The sequence below is a fragment of the Cladophialophora immunda genome (assembly GCF_000835495.1).
Source record: "Cladophialophora immunda strain CBS 83496 unplaced genomic scaffold supercont1.1, whole genome shotgun sequence".
NCBI lineage: Eukaryota > Fungi > Ascomycota > Eurotiomycetes > Chaetothyriales > Herpotrichiellaceae > Cladophialophora > Cladophialophora immunda.
The window spans coordinates 314448-335278 of record NW_015622541.1 but is presented as its reverse complement, the minus strand read 5'-3'; the positions used below and the strand labels follow the sequence as shown (position 1 = coordinate 335278).

General features: G+C 51.7%; 5 protein-coding genes across 5 annotated transcripts; 3 read left to right on the top strand and 2 right to left on the bottom strand.

Annotated features, from left to right (window-relative positions):
- The first annotated feature begins 107 nt into the window (after positions 1-107).
- On the top strand, positions 108-1154 carry PV07_00105 (uncharacterized protein). The gene is made up of 2 exons (XM_016386527.1): positions 108-517; positions 583-1154. Exons 1-2 carry the CDS (start codon positions 144-146, stop codon positions 893-895), a joined length of 687 nt encoding a protein of 228 aa, XP_016253455.1. The 5' UTR covers positions 108-143; the 3' UTR covers positions 896-1154.
- Positions 1155-1273: 119 nt separating this feature from the next.
- On the bottom strand, positions 1274-2292 carry PV07_00104 (uncharacterized protein). The gene is made up of 3 exons (XM_016386526.1): positions 2203-2292; positions 1771-1929; positions 1274-1709 (listed from the first exon to the last, which is right to left on the bottom strand). The coding sequence occupies exons 2-3, from the start codon at positions 1854-1856 to the stop codon at positions 1574-1576; spliced, it is 222 nt and encodes a 73-aa protein (XP_016253454.1). The 5' UTR covers positions 1857-1929; positions 2203-2292; the 3' UTR covers positions 1274-1573.
- Positions 2293-2680: 388 nt separating this feature from the next.
- Positions 2681-3687, bottom strand: PV07_00103 (uncharacterized protein; the record flags this gene model as incomplete). The annotated part of the gene is made up of 3 exons (XM_016386525.1): positions 2681-2689; positions 2741-2936; positions 3002-3687. The coding sequence occupies 3 exons, from the start codon at positions 3685-3687 to the stop codon at positions 2681-2683; spliced, it is 891 nt and encodes a 296-aa protein (XP_016253453.1).
- Positions 3688-6023: 2336 nt separating this feature from the next.
- PV07_00102 (uncharacterized protein) lies at positions 6024-8383 on the top strand. The gene is made up of 3 exons (XM_016386524.1): positions 6024-6415; positions 6497-6849; positions 6941-8383. The coding sequence occupies exons 1-3, from the start codon at positions 6221-6223 to the stop codon at positions 8238-8240; spliced, it is 1848 nt and encodes a 615-aa protein (XP_016253452.1). The 5' UTR covers positions 6024-6220; the 3' UTR covers positions 8241-8383.
- Positions 8384-11620: 3237 nt separating this feature from the next.
- Positions 11621-13501, top strand: PV07_00101 (uncharacterized protein; the record flags this gene model as incomplete). The annotated part of the gene is made up of 3 exons (XM_016386523.1): positions 11621-11969; positions 12027-12550; positions 12596-13501. 3 exons carry the CDS (start codon positions 11621-11623, stop codon positions 13499-13501), a joined length of 1779 nt encoding a protein of 592 aa, XP_016253451.1.
- Between the last annotated feature and the right edge of the window lie 7330 nt (positions 13502-20831).

Sequence of the window (20831 nt, the reverse complement as noted above, 5' to 3'; positions counted from 1 at the left end):
TAAGCTCTGGGCATTGACAGGGCGGCATCGCCCTCCTTCCAAAACAGGATGAAGCTGCGAGCTTGGCATTTCTCGATTGCGGCTTCGACGTTTCGACAATGACCTCAACTCATTCCGTCGCCAATTGAAATAGACAACCCGAGATGGCGCCTCTACCCACCCAGAGTTCAGCGCGGCTCTTACGAACGTACACCCAGGTCCCAAGACTGACGAGATGCCTGTCGCAGACCCCGCGACGGCGCCTAGGCGAGCCCGACCCTCGAGCTATCCCCGACGTCCAAGCTATGCAAATGACCGAGGACCAAGCCTCGATGGTCGAGGTTGAGCATCAACCCGAGCCCTCCGTCGAGAAATATCACCCCGACCACCAGCCGGACTACACCGCGATGGTCGACCACGGAACGTCTACATACTCCCCTGTGCCGAGGAGAGTGATGAACGGGAGCGAACCGGGACACGTCACGCCCGCCGCGGTCTTGTCTGGAGCTCCCGTGGATCTACAGGCGCGCACAGTCAGGTAAGGGAAATCCAGCCCGCGCAGCTGTCTGTCTGTCGTGGCCGAAACTGACGGCTCGATCCTAGGATCTACAAACCCGTCAAACCCGCAACGCAGTCCGGCACCTGGGGCTCCCACGCCTGGCGGATGGACTGGGACGTCCTGGGCAAAGGCCATCGCTGGGAAAACCCGCTGATGGGCTGGCAGTCGTCGGCCGACTTCATGCAAGGCACCAAAGTGAGCTTCAAGTCGAAAGAGGATGCGATTGCGTTTGCGGAGAAACAAGGCTACGAGTGGTACGTGCAGGAGCCGCAAGAGAGGAGGTTCGTGCCCAAGGCCTACGCAAACAACTTCTTGCACGAGTCCGGGACCAGGTTGAAGCATATCAAGACGAAATAAGCGGTCGGTTCGAGCTGCCGGAGACAGTGGACAAGCGGCGGGAATACCGAAGATCAGCCCAGGGAATACTGAGATGAGTATAGCAGGGGGCGATACCTGAGCGCTTTCAAGCCATGCAACGCCTTGCCCGTGATTTTGGCGAATGCAGGCGCCCAGGCATCATGTGTACATATCGATAACAATATGAGTCAAACAGAAGCCAACAAGAATACACCATCACATCTTGGTCTTTACACTTTCACAACGCTGCTCAGGGAGCTACATATTGTCTCTATCACATTGCACCAACAGTAGCCATTTCTATGCGTTGCTAAACACCTGTTTGTAATTAGGATACGGAGCACAGGGCACCCAGTCGTGCAGGGCTGGGTCTATGTCAAAAAAGGCTGGCTTCGGGCAACGAAAGCAATGACAACGGGAGAAGCAGATGAGAAAGACTGAGGTCGGAATTCTCGTCAATGAATCTTCAATCTTGATCTATGAGAAACAACTTCCCGCGCAATCGTAATAATACAAGGATATCATGTCGTCAGCAACATCAGTTGGACAGTCGCAATGCTTCTCGCAAGTCATTCTGGCAATGGATAACCAGTCTTGGTCCCCGAAGGCCTTTCTGTCATCCTCCAGCTGTCCACTGAGCTTCCACTAACAAACACAGCAAGGACGGTGTGCGACAGATCAGTAATTATGCTTGGCCGCATGCCTGTTCACATCTGCCTGGCGATTGTAATTCGTCTCGTGCACCTTGTCCTTCATGGCGTTCCCTGCGGCTCGCAGGCGAGTGGAAGTCCGGACATGAGGGTCTTTGGCAATTCTGCAGGTGATATCAGTATTCGCCGAACCAGATTGGCAAGAACGGATTTGGGAGAACATACTGTTTATTTGTCTCCTTGCTGGCGGAGTGGGCGCCGCCCTTTGTCTTGTTGGAGATCCAGTTGCCTGCTGATCTGAGGGAGTTCATGGTTGCTGATTTGTTGGCAGTGTTCTGAAAGGGCTAGTTTGTGTAAAGGTGTTGTTGTATGATAGCTTTAGGACTGTTGATATTCAGTTTGGTGGTGGAGAATAGCAAGAGCTTGGAAAGTAGAATCCGCGAATATATACCCACCAGTGCGGGTCGTCTGCAGCTTCCATCTGCTCGAGGGCAGCGGTGGCAGCAAGCGCGAACCACGATGTCATACAGGGTCCTTCCTAGTCCACGTTCGTGCCAGACACAGCCTCGAGATCGAGGGGTGTGAATATATCGAGCAAAGCCCGATGTTGAGAAACGGCTAGGTTGAAAGACGAACAACCAATGGAAATATACTCACCGTGATCTAAAACCTGTTTCTGGTGCGCTGGGTGTCACGCTGCCGACAGATGACGGACGTCATTGCAGATCGGTGGCTTGAAGAAGGGGTTTGGAAGAATGGGATAGATGCTCAGAGATCGAAAAGAAGAGATCGGGGGGAGGGGATCGACGTCATATGTGGCGCTGGAGTGGCGCGCGAGTGGCGTTCGTCTCAGCCTTGCATAGTGGATGCCAAGGCAATGGAGATACAAATGGGCGATCCCGAGTTGAAGCTGAGCGGACTAAAGTACTATATTCTTCTCGGCAGATTTACAGATTACATAGATCGAACGTTACAAGACCATCTGAATGCCATGTCGGCTTCATGACAACCAGAAAGCGAGCAATCACCCATCTCGCCAGACATCCGTGCCGTGCGTCCACAGCAGCGTAGTCTGGATGTAGTTCCACTCTTGTCCTGTCTATCTCCACCGAATCAATGAAGGGCGTGGGGTCCGCTAAGTATACTGCTACACGTCAGTACTCGTCGTCTACATCAACCCAGAACTGGCACTGACCTTGCACTTGATGCTGAGTGGGCCATCATCAGACATGCCGTTGTAAAGCAGCAAGTGGCTGGTTTGATAGTTCTTCATCCCTGGCCACACAAACGGCCCGCATGTGTTCCAGCCCTTGTCATTGCAGTTTGGTTGCTCGTAGATGGTACAGGATAGACCGTTGTCGGGGCCCATGGAGCCAAGGTAGCCGTACAGCCTGTTTACCCTGCATGTCAGCACAGTTTCTTCAGTTCTACTTTCAGCTGCACGCGTGACACTCACCTGTTGTAGCATTGTCCATCTTTTAATGGGGTCCATACACACGGGTGAACCCAGTTCTGATTGGCACACTCATAGACCCCTCTTTGAGTTGACGCCCTAGTATCATGGTGTTTGCCCCTTCCATGCTCGCCAGTTTGCGTTTGGTCATGCGGGTCATGCGACTCATGCTCCATATCATGACCATGGCCATGGTCGTCAATTTGGCTATCATGATCGACGTCTCGTGGCTGCTTATCGCGCTCATGCTCATGCTGGGCAATCCTCCGAAGGGTCTCGAGCACCTCCTCAGTACGAGCATGATGCTGTTTGAAGGTCTTGTCGTTATCTCCCTTCCCACCGGACTTGTGTTGGGAGGCGTCAGCTCCCTTGTGATTGGCAAAGGTTCGGTGCTTAGTCGGCGCAGAGTCATCGCGGGCTTGATGGTGATTTGCATTGCCACCGCCGTCGCCCTTTTGGAGAGAACTTTTGTGTTCACCTTCCTCGTCGTCCCCTTGTGCCGAGTGCTGCCAGTCACCGTGTTCGTGGCTCTCTCCATTAGCACCTACGCCAGCGCCACTGGGCTTACCCTGGTGTGCCATCCCGGTAGCCGAGACGTCTGGTTTTTGCCATTGAGCAGAGGCAGGGGAAGCGGCGGCCAAAGTAGCGAGGGAGGCCAAGAAGACCACTGCGTGTTTAAGAACAACCATTTTTGTAGATTGTTAGCGTGAAAGCCAATAGAATAACCTGAACTCGGCAATATTCCCAGAGGGGATTCGGGATCCATCGTCGCGATTTATGTACAGCACGATGTCAGTAGCAAGCCTCTCTTAGAACGAGGCTTTGTTTGAAAGGTAGAAGAGAACGCTTCGAACAAAGTCTTCTACCGCTTTCGAAGAGCCAAGACGTCCTTGAGATTGGTTCCCAAGAGGACGACGCTGGAATTGGTGGGAGGATTGTCAGAAAAGGGGGTCACGCAAGGCGCGGGACAAAGCCGGTGCTTAATATTGTTCTCTATGGAATGAAAGGGTTCGCCTTGATATTGTTCCTCCCAACCACCGATGATTTGCCGAATAGAAACATGTGGATGCACTCGAGTCGGATACCATCCCTTCCCCGCCATCATCCTCCCTCTCTTGGTTCTATTTCTTCGCCATCATGTAGCACTGGGCTTAAACACCTCTCCTTCTCCAGCTGCCACCCGCGTGTCAGTCTTTTCAGCTGCCTCTATATCTGCTGGCAAGTCGACTTTGCTGCTACGATCCCTCGAACATGTGTCATCGATATTTTGACTATGCTCCCTCGGCACCGTCCTGTTCTCGCCACAGATATCAAAAGGCCTTACTGGCGACCTTACAATCGCGTCTGTTCTACCCCAGCCTAGATGACGGCGCTCGGTCGCGCGAATGGACATGGGATCCATCTGTCTGAATTTCCATTCTCCTGCTCCCTGAGGTTTTGCTAGATGCACAAAAATCTGCCGAGCATCCATCTCCATTGAGCTAGTTGTGTTCAGACCGGATGCCAGTTTGCTTCGTACTGGCATACCGTCAGGACCATGGTATAACCAAGGAAGGCTTGACGATTTCCAGAGAGCGAGTTTTGAACGCTTGGTCCGGTAGGTTGTTACTGAAAGAATAAAGAGGCTCACCAATAGAAGCAGGAAGGGCAACATCAACCAAATCCAACGAACTTTGACGAAACTCTCTGCGACTAGGACGTCCCCAAGAACTCTGGCATTGTAAAACCGGCACTCGGCTTTGCAAGAAGTTCGTATTTACTGGAATTGATATAGTATTGGAGAGCCATTCTGGCTCGATCAGTCCAACTTCTCGTGTTAGTTGGTCCTAGTGCCGCAATCCTAAGGTTACAAATTGACATGACTTTGAGTCTGTTTAATCGCACAAAGATTCTGTGACAATGTCTAAATTGAGGTTGAAATTTGCGGACATGTTGGTCTGGGCTGGGTGCGGCTGTACCATGGCTGAGCAGCAATCGACCTAATCTCGTTACGCTGGCACGGGATCGTGGCATGTTCACATGAACTTCTCGATGGGGTCGCGGGAGAGAACTTCGAATGAGGGCAGGACGGGCAATGGTGCCCGGCTGCATTCACCTACTTCCATAATAAACATTCCTCCATCCCTCGGTTCATGGTGTCTCAACCTCATGAAGGCGGCTGGGACGGGGCTTGTCGAGGGGGAATAGAGTAATGCCGCTATTAGTATTTTCCACCACCGCTTCTGGGCCTCGAAAATTTCAAGTGTGAGTGTGAGTGTCAAGCCGTAATCGAGAACGCCTGTACCAATCCTTACCCGCGGGAATAAGAAGGGATTTGAGGCAACGAGGCTTCAACAGATGAATAGAATGTTAAACGGGCGAATGTCCGACGTTGAAATCCACTTTCAGCGCGGCTGATAGCCGATAGAATTAAGGGGGTGCGGGATCCGATGAAGGTCTCTTTGTATGTACACTTCTTGTGTGCCGGGGAGAGAGCGGGTGGTATTGAGAGAGTGGCTTGGTGCTTTAGGGCCTTGGGGGAGCTTTGGGGAGCTTGGAGCAGCTTGGGGGAGCTTGGGGAGTTGCCCCGTGCAATTTAGGGTTGCAAGGTTCCGGATGCATCCGCTGCATTGGCGCCTTGGCACAACCACAAGTTTTGGCCTCGTACATATTCCCTGAGGTCTTTGAAGTCCCCCAGTCCACACAGAACCATGGTATATGCAACAAATCTGTCTATCTGATGCAGAGCTGCAGGCGTGGCGAGAACCCTTGAACGTGGCCTTATCGCGGCACGCCATAAGCGAGCCCCCCCCCACCAATACTCCTGGTTCAACAACGATCCAGCTCTGAAGCTCCCGTGTGGTAATCAATCGCCGCTCACTCGCCAGTCCAGCATGCGGAGAAAAGCAGCAGCTGATTGGGGCCCCGACAAAGCCTCCCCGCACCTCGCATCCACCCCGAGAAAAGTCTTATGGCACAGAATCAGCTACTCCCGGTCACTCTCCGAACCGTCTCTCAGTAATCCCTCTTATCACACGCGCCACGGATCCAGGCCGTCCGAATACAGCGCGACCCAAGTTATGCCTGTGTCGTGGGTCGTCCCCGTCCTTTCCCCGGACTGACTCTGGGGTCTGGGGTTTCAAATGCAAAAACATCCCATGTCCGCATGATATGTGGTCTGACCTTCTACATCAGAGACGCTTCCCTGCCGTACTCGTGAGGTAGCATTACACTTTGAATATTATGGCCGAAGAAGCTGCGCGGAAAGAGATGGGTGATAAGACTGAAGAGATTGAGGCAGTCCCTCGACATAGCGAGGTGGCAGTGACACCCGCGGAGGGCAGCGAGGACATCGAGGATGACCCTCATCGAGCTGCCCTCGAGGACAATCCTGAGACCCCCCAACGTGTCACTTGGTCCACGATCATGGCCGTCTTTGTAAGTTGCAGAGAGGAAGAGCTCGCCCTCTCCCCTTCCCGCCGTGTTCCAACGCTGGCTTACCAAAACCGTGCAATCTAGTTCATGGGCTTGTCCTTCTCAGGATGCATTTCGACTGCATTCCTTCTGGCCTCGTCCATTCTGGTCCCGATCGGAAGCGCACTGGGCGATTTGGAACCGATCAGCTGGATTGCCTCCTCTTGGGCTGTCACTTCAGCAGTTAGTATGTCCCTTGGAGGTGGTTTGAGCGACATCTTCGGCCGTCGATACGTTATTATGGCCGGACAAGGTCTCAACATCGTGGGAGGAATTGTCGCTGCCACCGCTCAAACCACGAAACATGTGATTGCTGGGTCTGCCATTATTGGCTTCGGCGCCGGTCTCATTTTTGTTGCCTACGCCGGTATTCCCGAAATTTTGCCCAACAAGTACCGGTAAGTCCTCATCCCCAAATGTCGAATTCGTGCTGCTCCTTTTTTCCTGTGTGGACCAGCTCTTCGAGCGATCGCTGACTCTGGCAAATAGTGGAATGGGTTTGGCATGGACTGAATTCTGCATTACTATCCCATGGGGTCTGCTCGCCACTCTCCTCGCCAACCAACTCAACGAACACGCGACGTGGCGGTGGGTATACTATCTATCCATCATCTATGCGGCGGTTTGTCTGGTCGGAACGGCCATCTTCTACTTTCCGCCAGCTCGCCCACGTAAAGACTACGACAAGACCCGCTGGGAAGAATTCCTCGAGCTGGACTTTGTGGGCTACTTCCTCTACGCTGGAGGCTTGACTGTTTTCCTCATCGGAATGAGTTGGGCTGGCGAGGAAGGCCACGCGTGGCACTCTGCCTCTGTGGTTGCGCCAATCGTCCTTGGAGCCTTAATCTTCATTGGCACATTTGTCTACGACTGGACCATGAAACCGAAGCTTCCACTGATGCCGCTCCACATCTTCCGCATGGTGCGGGAATTTACCATTCTATTGGTTGCGCTTTTCGTCTCAGGAATGGTCTTTTTCGCCATGGTTTCCCTGCTGCCTCAAGCCACCGAGTCGGTCTACGACAGCGATCCGATCAAGCTCGGAGTCGCCTTGATTCCCAACGGTGTGGGCCAATTCATTGGAGGGGCCGTTCTCCCTGCTTTGATTCACAAAATCAAGAACATTCGAGCTCAGATTGTGTTCGCGCTCTTCCTACAGACCCTGTTCTCGGCCTTGTATGCTTATGGTATCATTCCACACCACAAGACCGCATGGGTCATCTTCCAGCTTTTCGGCATGATGTGTTTCTCATGGATCACTCTTTGCTCATACGTCGTCGCTGGGCTTCATGTGCCACACAAGGATCTCGGGATTGCGTCGGGGTTGGTGGGAACTTTCCGCAATACTGGAGGCAGTGTTGGTATTGCTATTTTCAACACCATCAGAAACGGCGTTCTCAACAGCCAACTCGTGCCACGCATTGTGAAGGCAGCGACAGCCAACGGATTCCATGGCGATGCAGACGCGGTTGAAAGTCTAGTGACAGCTGTGTCGAATAACGCAAAGGGGATTCCTGACGCCTTTGCGAAAGTCCAAGGTGCCACTCCTGCTCTCATCTCTGCAACTGCGGAAGCCTACAAGTCAGCATACGGATACGCTTATCAGCGGGTCTTTTACAGCACAATTCCCTTTGGTGTGATTGCGATTATCACCGCACTCTTCATCAAGGACGCCTCGGAATACTTGACAAACCACACAGCAGTGCACATGGAAAAGAATATTCTTGGGGAAGGCCACCACGATAACAAGGCTGTGGATCTGGAGCAGCCGGAGAAGACGGCAACGTAACTTACCATCGGTCTTCTATTCGGGGAGCAGACGCCTGGTTAATGGGGCTCACTCTGCCAAGCGCCTTTCTGGCGGCAGCAGTTATTCCGGTACAAGCCCGTAGGGTGTCCCAGCGGTCTGGATATGTACTAGGGGAAGGACTTGTACGTTTTGCCTTGTGTTTTTGGAAAGCCAAGCAGTGCTCGGAGAGATGAGCATCAGATATGAATTGACTGCCCAAGGCCTCTGAAGCCGACATCGCCCTTTTCCGATATTGTGAGCTGTATGTGGCTTTTTTCTCGCTCTCTATTCATTTTGTAACCGCTTCAACCCTCTCACGCATGATCTGGGCGGCGAGCCCGCCGCCGAGACCTTTTCAGCTCACGTAGAGCGCTTCTCATCCTTCTCAGCCGCTGAGAACTTTGGTTCATCCGGGGCAAGGCTGCCGTAAGGTCATGGCGCCTCACGGGAAGGCCTCCTATTCCATATTTTCCGAGCTACACCCGTCGGAACCTGGGTGGGAAGAGGGCATATCTCGGAATAGGGGCACCCAAGAGCCTGGGCTCTGGACCATGTATGCCCCCAAGAGGAAACCTGGCGGCTCGATCGAGCCGAGAAACCCTGCAGACTACCACGTGGCAGACGCCGTCAGCGGAAACAAGACGATCGTCTCCTTGGTGATGAATCCCTGCCCGAGAGCGAGTTGGCAGTCCTGCTGTGGTCGCTCTATCTAGGCTGGCGGGGACTGGTCGTCGGGAAGAGTAACGATCGGGCCTGTTTCGTGCGGCAGGTGGCGGGCATTTGTTGGAGGCACGGCGTTCTCTCATATGAAGCTGTAAGCGAGAAAATCCGGCGCCGTGGTGCCTCAGGCTCATAGTATACTGGAGGCCGCCGAGACATTTTGGGTCGAGGTTGAAGAGGCTATCTGGTCGGAGGTGATCTTGCTTGAGTCAAATGTAATGGCCTAATGGATTGGACGATTGATGGTATATAGTCGATATAATAATGTAAAGCACTTCTTCGCATGCATTCTTCGGTCGGCCGCATTAGTTCCCCGCCGCCTCAACTGCGAGGCATCTGGTAGATGCCCTCTCTGAAATCGCCATGACATTGGCATATGTGATTCCACATAGCGGTGTCACTGTTGAAGCTCTTATGGTCGTTACCGTATTGGGTTTCACAGCCCGGAGCGAAGCAGTACCAGATATGCCCGTGGGTATCAGGCTGGCCAAGAGCATAAGGCCGCCTGACATAGTTTTTTGGGGCGTGCATACTCCGTACATGCTCGACGACTTCGCCTAGCGTATAAAACTTCGCTCCGTTACAGTTGCACCTGTGAGAAGGTGTGGTGGCCATGTCGTTTGGCTCGAGGGAGATGGTTGTATAGGTAAGTAGTAAGTTACGGGATAATGCTATGAGGGCAAGAGGGATAGCGATACTGATACTGGACTGTAGCGCCCTCCTCGACCGGAAGAGGCTGGCATAGGTGTGATTCCAAAACAAGAAAACATGATTGGCATAAACACGAAACGCAGTTGCAGTCTTAGGCTTGTGGAATTGACTACTTGACTCGCAAGCGGAAGACTTCCGGCAGAGATGACGTTCCGGAACGAGAGCCTGTAGCGTGCCACCATCTGTTCGTACGCGATGTTCTTCACCTACGACCTTCCCCCTCACCAAGAAGGTTCGCTTCACGAGTCCAACAATTTTCCCTCCACTTCTGTCAATTGCTGACCAGAATCACGTACGGGCTGAGGATGACTGGGACACTCCGCTTTACCCTTGGGAAAAGGATTCGACAATGTTTAATCTTGGCGGGGTAGAGTCCGAGTGCGGTCGATATAATATTCTCGGGGAACCTCAAACTCGACTAGTTTCAGGGTATTTAATAATACCGTAAAGGTGTCGCGACAGACTAAAGCACTACAGGACCTGAAAGCTAAATATCGAGAAATTTCTCCGGGGGCTCTTCTCTGAATAAAAGAGATTCCAGTTTCTATATCTAAGACGGAGTCTAATCATGACTCTTCCTGCCCTATAAAATTGGGTAACGTAGATGAGGGTGTCATCATATTTAAGCTATCATATATTGTACGCACCCCTTCTATCATCGTCTTATTTAATTCCTCTATTTGCTTTATCTGATCAAAGACTTATGCTAATGTCTTTTTAATTCGAGATGTTCTGGCCTGAAGATTAGGTATCTCGCTCTGTACTTCTTTAAGAGCCTCGTTGCATCTACAGAAATTGTCAGGTCCGGGCCCTAATCGACAGAGGACTGAAGATACCTCTTTACGTCCAGTAATTGCCCGCCGAATGTTCGGACTTATTGTGCTGCATTACGCATCTCCTACCCTAGCTTGAATATGGACTTATCTCCTAGGCTTGTCGTATTTTTGATTGTGGATGATCGCAGTTGTTATTGTGTGGTTCTCTACGGACGCTTTGTGACAACACCGCGACCACATTATAATGCTGACCCCCTGCTCTAAGTGGACTGCCGACCGGGTCCTATATCACCAACATCTCTACTCTGCGAGAGACCGCTATGGTTCGGAATAAGTTAAGGATTGATGGTTGAACTCTAAGGTTCTAGTGTATGTTCTCCATCGAAACCTCCCAGCACAAACTGGTCCTCAAAAATGTTGACGGGGCCTTCGTCCATACCCTGGGATAACTAGTGGTCCCAAAAGAATGGTGATCTCCCCCGAAGCGAACTATTACAGCAGTCTGGCGAACCTCTCAGAAGGCCTCTAACTAGACAATTCGAGAATTCTCATCAGCGGCAAGCGAAAAAGAGGGATGTGGGATTTGAACACCATCCGACACAATTTTCCTACCTGTCTCGTGCGCAGTATCCTGCAAACCTAGCTGCGCCAGCAGGAAGGTCACCTGAGTAGGACGAATGACGCAACTTTTTCTGCGGGTGTGTTTTCAGTACAACATTTGCACCCTACGATGGACGAGCCATTTATTCAACACTTTCTCGAAATACGCCTGGGCGGGCGTTACCAAATTTGTCGACGTATAGGATCAGACTCGTTTGGAAAAGTATACATTAGTACGATAGTTCAGGGCGCGATGTTCCTACGGGTGATGTAGTGGCTATTAAACTCGAGCACCGTTCGATTACCCCATCACTCCTTCGCTAAGAAATTGAAATCTATGAGTTGATTGGACAGCCAGGGTGGCTAGCTTTGATTGTGAGGGGTCTGTCCGTGCGTCTTTACCCCGCAAAATGTATCTTTCGGGTAGGCGTACACTGTCTCGACGCTGCCCGCGTGCCTTGCGTCCGCCAGGCATGGCATTCACGAGCATCAGTTTCGCAAAATTCGATCACTCCACCATCGAAAACCAGACCGTAGTGTCCGCGTCGTATCGGAACGATACGTTTTAGCACGATGCCAATTTATGAAGTCACTGGAAACGCTCAAAGTCGTTTCGTTCAAGCTGCAGCCCTACTTCACCTGCTTGACCCAGTCCGTGGCGAACCGACAGCATATGGCCTCGATCAAGATTCAAACACACTTGAACAGAATCGGGAGCGGCTCTTGAAACGGAAGTTTCTCGATTCTTTCGCCCTGATCTACGCAAAGAAGAAAGATAGTGACACGGTGTCTGCGGCTTGTTTAGAGGAAGGCTTTCCAGAAGGAACGATAGTCCGTGTCGCAAGCAATCAGGGGGTCGCAAAATCTACACTTTTTGAGCTGCGGGAATTGATGACGATTCTGAATGGCGTTGCTAGCGGTGGTAAGTACCACGGTTAAATCAAACAAACCAACGATTGATCGTTGCTCCTTATCGCAGAGTACACCGCATCCGACAAAGAATCGGAGGTCCTAGTGCGGATCATTAGCCTCGACATTGTCAGAATACGTTCCTACCTCAAAGATATCCACAGCGTCAGTGATGATGTGAGGGACATCATCGAGGGCTCTACTTCAGGACCGGCATTTCTCCAAATCGACTATGTAATAACCTTTCCAGAATGGATCGCGCACGTCTTCACGATGCGAGACCTTCCTTCAGAGCCTACTCCCGAAAGTCTGGTCGATCACATTCGGTGGGCTTTGGAGGCTCGACGTACTTACCTAGCGTGTCTCCAAGCTTTATTCCCATCCGCGTTGCCCCGATGGGTTTACGCAATTTTCAAGCTCGGACGATATGCGATTGCCTCCATGGCTTTCCTCCACTTTACTTCTGAATTTTCGACTCTATTCAACCCTATGCTTGTGGAACCTGTACAAGCCCCTTCAACAATCCGACTCACATGCTCGGGAAAAGAGATGCCGTTAACGAGTGTCGTCCGAAGACTCACCAGCGGTCAAGAAGTGAACTAATATATATCTCGTCTTGCTCAGGTCTGGGGAGTTTAGGACCCAGAGGCCTATTTCCGAGATGTTTGCACTTTACACCTGCCTGTTCATGCTGAGATCCAGCTCCTGAATTTCTACGACAGCAACCCTAAGAGAAGACCGTCCTTCCGCTTCATCGGCGTCAGCAAGAAATCATGTTTTCTATGCCAATGGTTTCTCGCGAGGCATCCTCTATCATTCAACGTGTCCTCATGTCACCAGAAGCTTTATCTCAACTGGAGACCTCCACCCGCAGCCGACATAGCCGTCTATAGACAATATAAGACCATTGTGACTGACCTGAGTAAGGCTATGGAATCAGTGGTAAAACAGGAACTGCAAAATCGTCTCGGTCTCCGCCGCCCTGTTCCCCCAGATTCAACGGCTGGTGTATCTGTCTCAGGTTTGAAGGACTTCAACAGAGCGTCAAAAGACGTGACCGCAGTCACGGAGTTGGTCACCACATCAGCAAGGTCTGTGGCGAGGGGTGCAGCATGTACGATACCATCGTTTCAGCCGATCCCGGTGGTGAGACCCTCATCTCCAGATAAAGAAGAAATGTCCTGGGTTCCTCATAACAACTTTTCTGCCGGTGATTCATTCTCAACCACAGAGATGGTGTTCCATGTGATGTATGTGAACGAAGCCCTAAGACAAGACATCATCGCCATCCGTGATATAATGGATCGCCATTCCGGAGAACCGTCCTGGGCTAAGCTGGTCAATCTTCTAATGGATGATTCCGGAGTCGGTTTCCGAGACGGAGACTTTCTCATGGTAAACGATCGGATTCGGGTTGGTAATGAGAGGCAACTTCTTGCTTGCTTGCAGTACTTGCGAAATGAGTCGGTGTTGAACTCGGAAGTGTACGTGTACAACTTAAGCACAGTATCAGGCGCAGCACAGCAGAAGGAGCAATCCGGGTAAGTGCTCTCGGAAGTTAGCACCAGTGTTTCAGATGTACAAACAGAGCCGTGACACATGAATGCGACAAGGACGCTGTACAGGGTCGTGCGGGTCTTGACTAGCATATTGGTGGCACCATCCGAGTCCACAAATTTCAACGTCAGCTCCTTCCCACGCTGCAAGAGCCCCTGCAATTGAAGTACTTCTTCCAGCTTCGCTCATTGTAGGTTGTCCTCTAAGAATTTAGCCTCGCTAAACAGGGATTCCCAGGTCAACAGCCTGACGGCGTAACAAGGGACAGGAAGGCGGTATAACACGAGCCCACAGAAATCGCGCCGGGGAAGCGTGGGATGATGAACAGAGCAGTTTTCAAGACTTGTGGCTATTGACCATGTCAAATAGGCAAATCTCTCAATGTCGGACGCCCAAGAACTCCACTAGCCGATACAAGCCCTGCAAGTCGCCTTCAATGGTCTCCGCTAGATCCTCGTCAACCCAACCATCAGTCGAGCTGCCGCCGAAATCGACAAGCCACGCACAGGCTGCTTTGTCGATCAGAACATTTTCCGGTTTCACATCTCCCCAGACAATACCACTTTGATGCAGTTGCGTGATAGACTGCTCGATCTGACGTTTCCACTTTCGACGTTGGGCCGAGGAAACATCATCAATGTCGAACTCATGTAGATTCATGCCATCGACGAATTCTTCAAGCATTCCTATGACTTGACCTGCCGATGTGACGAGACCAAGAAACTGTGGAATTTGGGGTCGATGGGGGTGATCTGGCTCCCATTTCTCGGATATTTGCTGAAGGATGTTTATCTCTCGTTTGAGCTGGTCTTCGTTACCGTGAGTTGCTGCTTTGAAGACACAAACTTCACCATTTTTGTTGACCTTGAGGACCTTCCCCATAAATAGATCCTCGATGAACTCTATGTCAGCCGAAGGAGTGGGAGCCGTGAAAGATCGGGGCACGGAGTCCAGTGCCAAGCGTACAGGTTCGTACATGCTAGCGACTTCCGAGATGTCGTCTATTTCGACGGCTTGAAGCTTTCCTTGTACGGTGCGTAGTTGTAGATAGAAAGTCGTTGGGTGCAGAAAGTCCTCAAGAGACTGTTGCTTGCCGTTCGGGTTCTGGGTTGATGCGGCAAGCGTATACATCGTATGCTTGCAGGCCGAGATCGCGATTTCTCTCATGTCCTCCAGGCATCGATCGAACATCATTTCATCGGGATCATTCTCGGCTACCTCGATCCTCTCAAAAAAGTCTGACACAATATCGCCATCTTCTCGGCTCTCAGGTTTCGTCACGACGAGAATAAATCGATGGTGATCATAATAAAGGGTTATTCGATAATTGTCTGGTCCGGTAAAGACCTCGCCTGCTTCAAATCCATCGGTTTCGACTTCTAGAAGGCTCATATCTGGGGATTGAAGAAAACTCGCTGCGAAACTGCATCAAACTGTGTCAAAAGAGTTAAATTGGCGCTGCTGCCTTGGCCAGTCAGCACATCAAATTACCGACGGTCTGAGAAATATAACCGACTGGACCTGGAGTTTAAATCGGAGTAAATTCATTGGATTTTTCAAAACGGGCGGCCGTCATATGCCTGAACTGCTGGGCAACTGGCTTCAGGTCTCGATGACACACCTCCGGAAGGTGTTCCACAAGCTGTTTTGTCGACAATGGTTTGAACACGGCAACGTCTTTGACTGGACGATTGGACAATTCCTGAGGCTAGAGCCTGGATCTCTTGCGCCATGATCGTCACTCGGTAGAGGCATTGTTTGTGCTTGTGGTGCCATGGGCGTTTGGCGTCCAGAGGCTGGCACGGATGTATGCCGTGTACTTACCGACAGTTGATGAGAGAGTGTTGTCAAATGGTGTCTTTGCCAAGCCAGGGGTTGAGGAATCATCGGGATCCCGTGGGCGGGTGAATCTAGGGGTCTCAGGATCTCGCTCGGGAGCATGTCCAAAAAACCCTTGGCTACAGAACATCAATATTGCTTCAGAAGCTCTTCTTGCCCCTCACGCGAGACAGACCCGAACGGTTTGGAGATTGCTGATCACCAGCAACAGGGGCCTGCCTCTCTTAGGTCATTCGGCGACTGAGACCATTCTCTTGACCCAATGGTACAACAGCGGCACGGAGAGACGTAAGTGGAAGGGAGATATTTGCCTGCTTACCCTGTAGGTGTTGCAGAGACGATCTTGAACACGCTCGCAATGCATCCAAAGTTATGCTATGACTCCATTGCAAGCTCTTTTCAAGTCAAATTCCACGAGATAAGTTCGGATGGTGGTAGTCAATGGATATTAAGAGTTGGCTTGGAAGGCCGCGGCTAATATTAGCAATTGACTGCCGCCGCTTTTAGATGTCGTCGAGGCTTGCATTCAACACGTTCCTGCTCCTTTTTCTCTTATCCTTGCTACCACCACTTTTTCTCCGTCATACCTAGCTGATATCATTCCAGCGACAACAGCCATTCAATAGATGGTGATCATTCCGGTATGTTCGGGACACAAAGCGAAAAGGCCACGAGTTTTGCCGTGCACGTCACGACGAGGACATGGCGAACAGCCAACCTCGCTGGAATGGCACACCTGGTCTCCTTCGCAGGAAGTCTCACCGCAAGGAGAAGTGTTGCTAGATCAGCCGTGCCGCACATGGCATTTACAGTTGCAGACTCTGTCCACTTGTTGACTGCGCCGTCTACCGAGCCTCAATTCACAGCAGAGTTGGGCAATTGCCGCAGTAGCCGCAGTAGCCCCCATATCCGCTCAGTTCTGATTTGCGATCCAGCCAAAGGGCCATGTTCCTCGAAAATATCAGAGAAATTAACCTGGAATAGGGATGCCTCTCTTCGCTAGAATACGTCCAACAGCTTCGCGTTCGAGCGAGCAGGTTCGTCCCCTAGCATTCAATCGCCCTTTATCACTCGCAAGAAGATATGTTTTCCAAAGTGGGCATAGCTCAAGACAAGGCGCTACAACCAAGGGAAGAGCTGAGCTCCACTCCTGGTGAATATCGAATTATTCCAAAGAAAGTCTCGAATCAAGATCTACCAACAATACCTGCATATGAAGTATCGACAAGGAATGGGAAATCCTGTCCAGACATTTGTAAGCACAAATTTGAGCACCCGGTGAGACTACCGTCCTAATCAAATGTCTCAGGGATCGTTATCGATGAGATAGTCTATGACTGTACAAATTTCGTGAACAGACATCCCGGCGGGGACACGGTCATTAAATCATTTGCTGGGAAAGATTGTTCCTGTGAGACATCACTTGAAGTCGGCCATGCCTTATACAAACTTACAACGAGCATATGGCAGGGCAATTCCATAAGCTCCACGACCTACAAAACAACCGAAAGTGGCTTCCTGTTTTGAGAGTCGGGCGGACCGAAGGCGTCAAGAATCCTTATCCCAAGCCGAAGAAGTGAATATGAAGACCAAGAGAGGGTGTGCGATCAAGTGCAAATGGCTTCCGACCCTTGACAGCGGCATATCGAGGAAGAGGCGGCTAGGAAGTCAATGAAACTTGTGTCCCCGTTAATAATAGTTACCCGCAACTTCCGCATCAACCGTCGCTTTCGGTTGCAAATATCATTTTGGTGACAGATCCAACAAGTTATGGCATGTATTATAATAAGATCGTCCTCCGCTATATGCCACGTCGACACTCTTCTCAAAAATACCGCAAACATGGAGCTGCAGCCGGTTTCCAAGTCCGGGGCCACGGCCGACCATCTCGAAGATCAACAAGGCCCCCATCGGTCTATCATTTCCAAGAAGCAAGATGCCCACGAAGCAGCGTTGAGAGACGCTGATGCCGAGATTCACGTCACAAAATCCACTTATCTCGCTGTTTTCTTTCTGGGGTTCACTTTCCAGCCCTCTCTTACCTTTACCGTTCTGTTTGTGTTCCCAGTCATCGTCCCAATCGCGATGGAGCTACAAGGCTCGACTTACAACTCTAACTGGCTGGCATCGAGCTGGTCACTCGCCGGGAGCATCGCCTTTGCACTTGCAGGACAGATGAGCGACTACTTTGGACGGAGATACCTCTTGATGTTTGGTCAAAGCCTCCTCGTCTTGGGCCATATCGTTGGCGCCACAGCTCAGAGCCTCGAGCAATGCATTGCAGCAATGGTGATCCTAGGATTTGGCACGGGAACAACATTCATTCTCTACCCTGGAATCTCAGAAATCCTGCCCAACAAGTATCGACCGTATGGTTTGGCCTGGACCGAGCTCAACCTCCTTCCATTCACAACGTTGGCGCCGTTGATTGCCAGGGAGTTCGTCGCGCGAGCAACCTGGAGATGGATCTTCTACCTGGGGATCATTACCGGGGTCATCTCCTTGGCAGGTACAGCTGCCTTCTACTTTCCCCCAGCTCGTCCCATTCGGGAGTATTCGCGCAGGCAAATCCTAGCCCAGCTGGACTATGTCGGGCTGTTCTTTTACGTCTCAGGACTGACTCTCTTCCTTCTCGGCCTCGGTTGGGCGGGCACATCATATGCCTGGAACAGTGCCCATGTTCTGGCCCCTCTTCTCGTGGGCGCAGTATTGTTCGTGTGTACTTTCGTCTGGGATTTCAGTGGCAAGGCTCGCAGACCTCTGTTCCCCCGCTGGCTGTTTTCGATGGTTAGGGAGTACACCTTTCTCCTCGTCATAATTTTTGTGACTGGGGTCGTCTACTTCACCCTCACGACCTTGATGCCACAGCAGATTGTCTACACCTTGACGAGCGACGCCACCCTGGCCGGGGTCTACAACATTCCTGGCGGGTTTGGCGGGGCTGCGGGCGGCGTCTTCCTGGGCGGACTAATATCCAAGATCAAACACGTTCACTGGCAACTGACATTTGCTATTGCGGTTCAGACCATTTTCACTGCATTGCAGTCGATTTGCTGGCCAGGACAAGTTGCCAAGCTGTTGGTCTTTCAGCTTTTCGCCAATGCACCGTTTGCTTGGATCACTCTTGCTTGCTATATCACGGCGTCTCTTCACGTCCCACAGGAAGACTTGGGGTTGGCCCTGGGTCTAATTGGCACCTTTCGGTTTCTGGGCAGCGCCGTGGGAACAACAGTCTTCTCCACGATTTTGAGCAACCGGGCATCTGGCAGCACCATCTCTAGGGTGGCGTCGGCTGTAGTACCCTTGGGGTATCCCGCGGACAAGGTCTCATCTCTGGTTTCCGCGATTGCGGACGGGACGACAAAACCTTTGGGCCTTAGTCCCGAGATCCTCAGCAAAGCTCTCGAAGGCTACCAGTTGGGATGGGCAGATGCCTTCCGAATCACCTGGCTGGCCACCATTCCGTTTGGAATCATTGCTTGTGGCCTTGCGATATTCGTGCGGGATCCTTCTCCGTACTTCACGAATCATACCGCTGTGCATCTGGAGAAGGAAGCTTTGGGAAAAGGAGAAAAGAAGGAGATAGTCACGGAGTAGATGGGGACTACTATATACACCCGACAGTCGTTCTCCAGGGTCTCGAACCCACTATTGTATAGGCTGATGACCTCTATTTAAAGTCTGCAGTGCCCGGATTATGCACCCCCCGACAAAGTGTGGGGTTGGAAGGTCGGGGGCGGGGGAATAGCAGGAGAGATTCTCACCGATACTTATTAATAACCAAGCTTGACTTATTGGCTATTGTCTGCCTTTCCTTTATCACCTACACAATCCCAGTGGACAACGGTGCGTTCCTCTGATAGTCCATGTTAGCCTCTTCCACACACGATGAGAGACGATGGTACAAGAGCACTTGGAACCACGTCCCGAGCCCTCCACCGCAGCTGAAGATGGGGGTCGGCGCAGGGCAAGGAAGGCGTGTGAGCCATGTAAAGCTCGAAAACGTCGGTGCAATGGAGGCGAGCCCTGCATCTCTTGCACCAGGTACGAGTACCAGTGCCATTACACCACTCACCCCAGAAAGAGAGTAGCAAGAATACCGTCGTCTGAGGGCCGTCCGGCTCCTGAACCGTTGCCCGACGCTTCTCAGACCATCTCTGCAATTCCCATATCCCCAGAGAAGGAAATCAAATACAACGAGCACAATGAACAGTCGATGGAGGCAAACTCTGGGGTCGTCTTCCCACACATCCTCGGCATGAAGTTCAATCCCACCAGCGCTCCCAAGGTCCAAGGCTTTGGCTGGAACCTGGGAATTCACTACCATCACTCCCGCTCCGAGAAGAGCATGACGTGGATCATAACCAGAGAGGAGTGGCACAGCCTGTTTGACGTCTACCTTCGGGAGATTCACTGCTTGTATGGGTTCCTCGACACCGAAACCGTTCTGTTCAAGGCCTCGAGGAGATGGCAAGATCCTCATGCCACCAACGCCTACGACCACGTGCTATGCGGAATTGCAGCTCTTGCGACGCTATTCTCCCCCGAGAGAACAGACAACCGCGAAGGGCTTCTCGTGGACTGTGCAAAAGAGATTCTGGAATCGACAAGTCTTCTGAGAGACCCAACAGTCCACGACGCAGAAGCATGGCTGTTGAGAACCCTCTACCTCAGATGTAACAGTCCTCCGCACGCAGCTTGGATGGCCAGCTGCACGACCATGCACATCGTTGAGGCGGCTGGCCTGCACCGAGAGTCGGCCGATGTATCACTGGTCTACTCGGACGCCGAGCCCCCAGAGCATGATGTTGAGAGGAGGAGGAGACTCTTCTGGGTTGCTAAGCTGCTGAACTCCTGGATCAGCTTCGAGTATGGGCGATCAAGAGTTTCCCTTCAAGGAGCATCCTGCCAATCGCCGACGCCCATCCCCGGAGACTACACCACTGATCTCATAGCCATGTTCCAGCTATCCGAGGTCCTCGATCCTTCGAGTCCAAGCGAGCCATCAGCGCTGGAGAATTGCCTAATGCAAGTGGCAGGCTTTCGCTTCTCCCTCAATCCGCTCACCCTCTCACAGAGCAACCTCTGTTTCACCCTCTATCGACGGCTACGCCTTGCCACTACCAATGTCAAAAGCCAACTCCTAGAACAGGTCATTGCAGTGGGCTGCAAAGGCCTTGAAGCCTCAATCCGAGCGACCCGAACAAATTCCCCTTGGTGGCACGTGTCGAACGTCCCTTTCCAGTTTGCCTGCATCCTTCTGGCGATGGATACGCAAGAGTCTCTCTCACACGTTCATCAAGCGATCTTGACTTTGAGAACGGTGGTGAACCATTTCAAGACCCCAATCGCCCAGAAAGCCTTGGCGACGATCGAACAATTGGTTCGCATCGCACAGAACCGAAAGGAACAGGACATGGTCTTGCTTCAAAACTGCCTCGAGAGTGGCTTTACCCAGGAACAAGAATGTCACATGAGC

Bases quoted from the DNA above. Each gene is read 5' to 3' on its own strand.
- PV07_00104 (XM_016386526.1), bottom strand. From the start codon at position 1,856: ATGAACTCCCTCAGATCAGCAGGCAACTGGATCTCCAACAAGACAAAG. The intron at 1,710-1,770 runs GTATGTTCTCCC...TATCACCTGCAG, and splicing joins AGCAAGGAGACAAATAAACA to AATTGCCAAAGACCCTCATG.
- PV07_00105 (XM_016386527.1), top strand. From the start codon at position 144: ATGGCGCCTCTACCCACCCAGAGTTCAGCGCGGCTCTTACGAACGTAC. The intron at 518-582 runs GTAAGGGAAATC...GCTCGATCCTAG, and splicing joins CTACAGGCGCGCACAGTCAG to GATCTACAAACCCGTCAAAC.
- PV07_00102 (XM_016386524.1), top strand. From the start codon at position 6,221: ATGGCCGAAGAAGCTGCGCGGAAAGAGATGGGTGATAAGACTGAAGAG. The intron at 6,416-6,496 runs GTAAGTTGCAGA...CGTGCAATCTAG, and splicing joins CCACGATCATGGCCGTCTTT to TTCATGGGCTTGTCCTTCTC. The intron at 6,850-6,940 runs GTAAGTCCTCAT...TCTGGCAAATAG, and splicing joins ATTTTGCCCAACAAGTACCG to TGGAATGGGTTTGGCATGGA.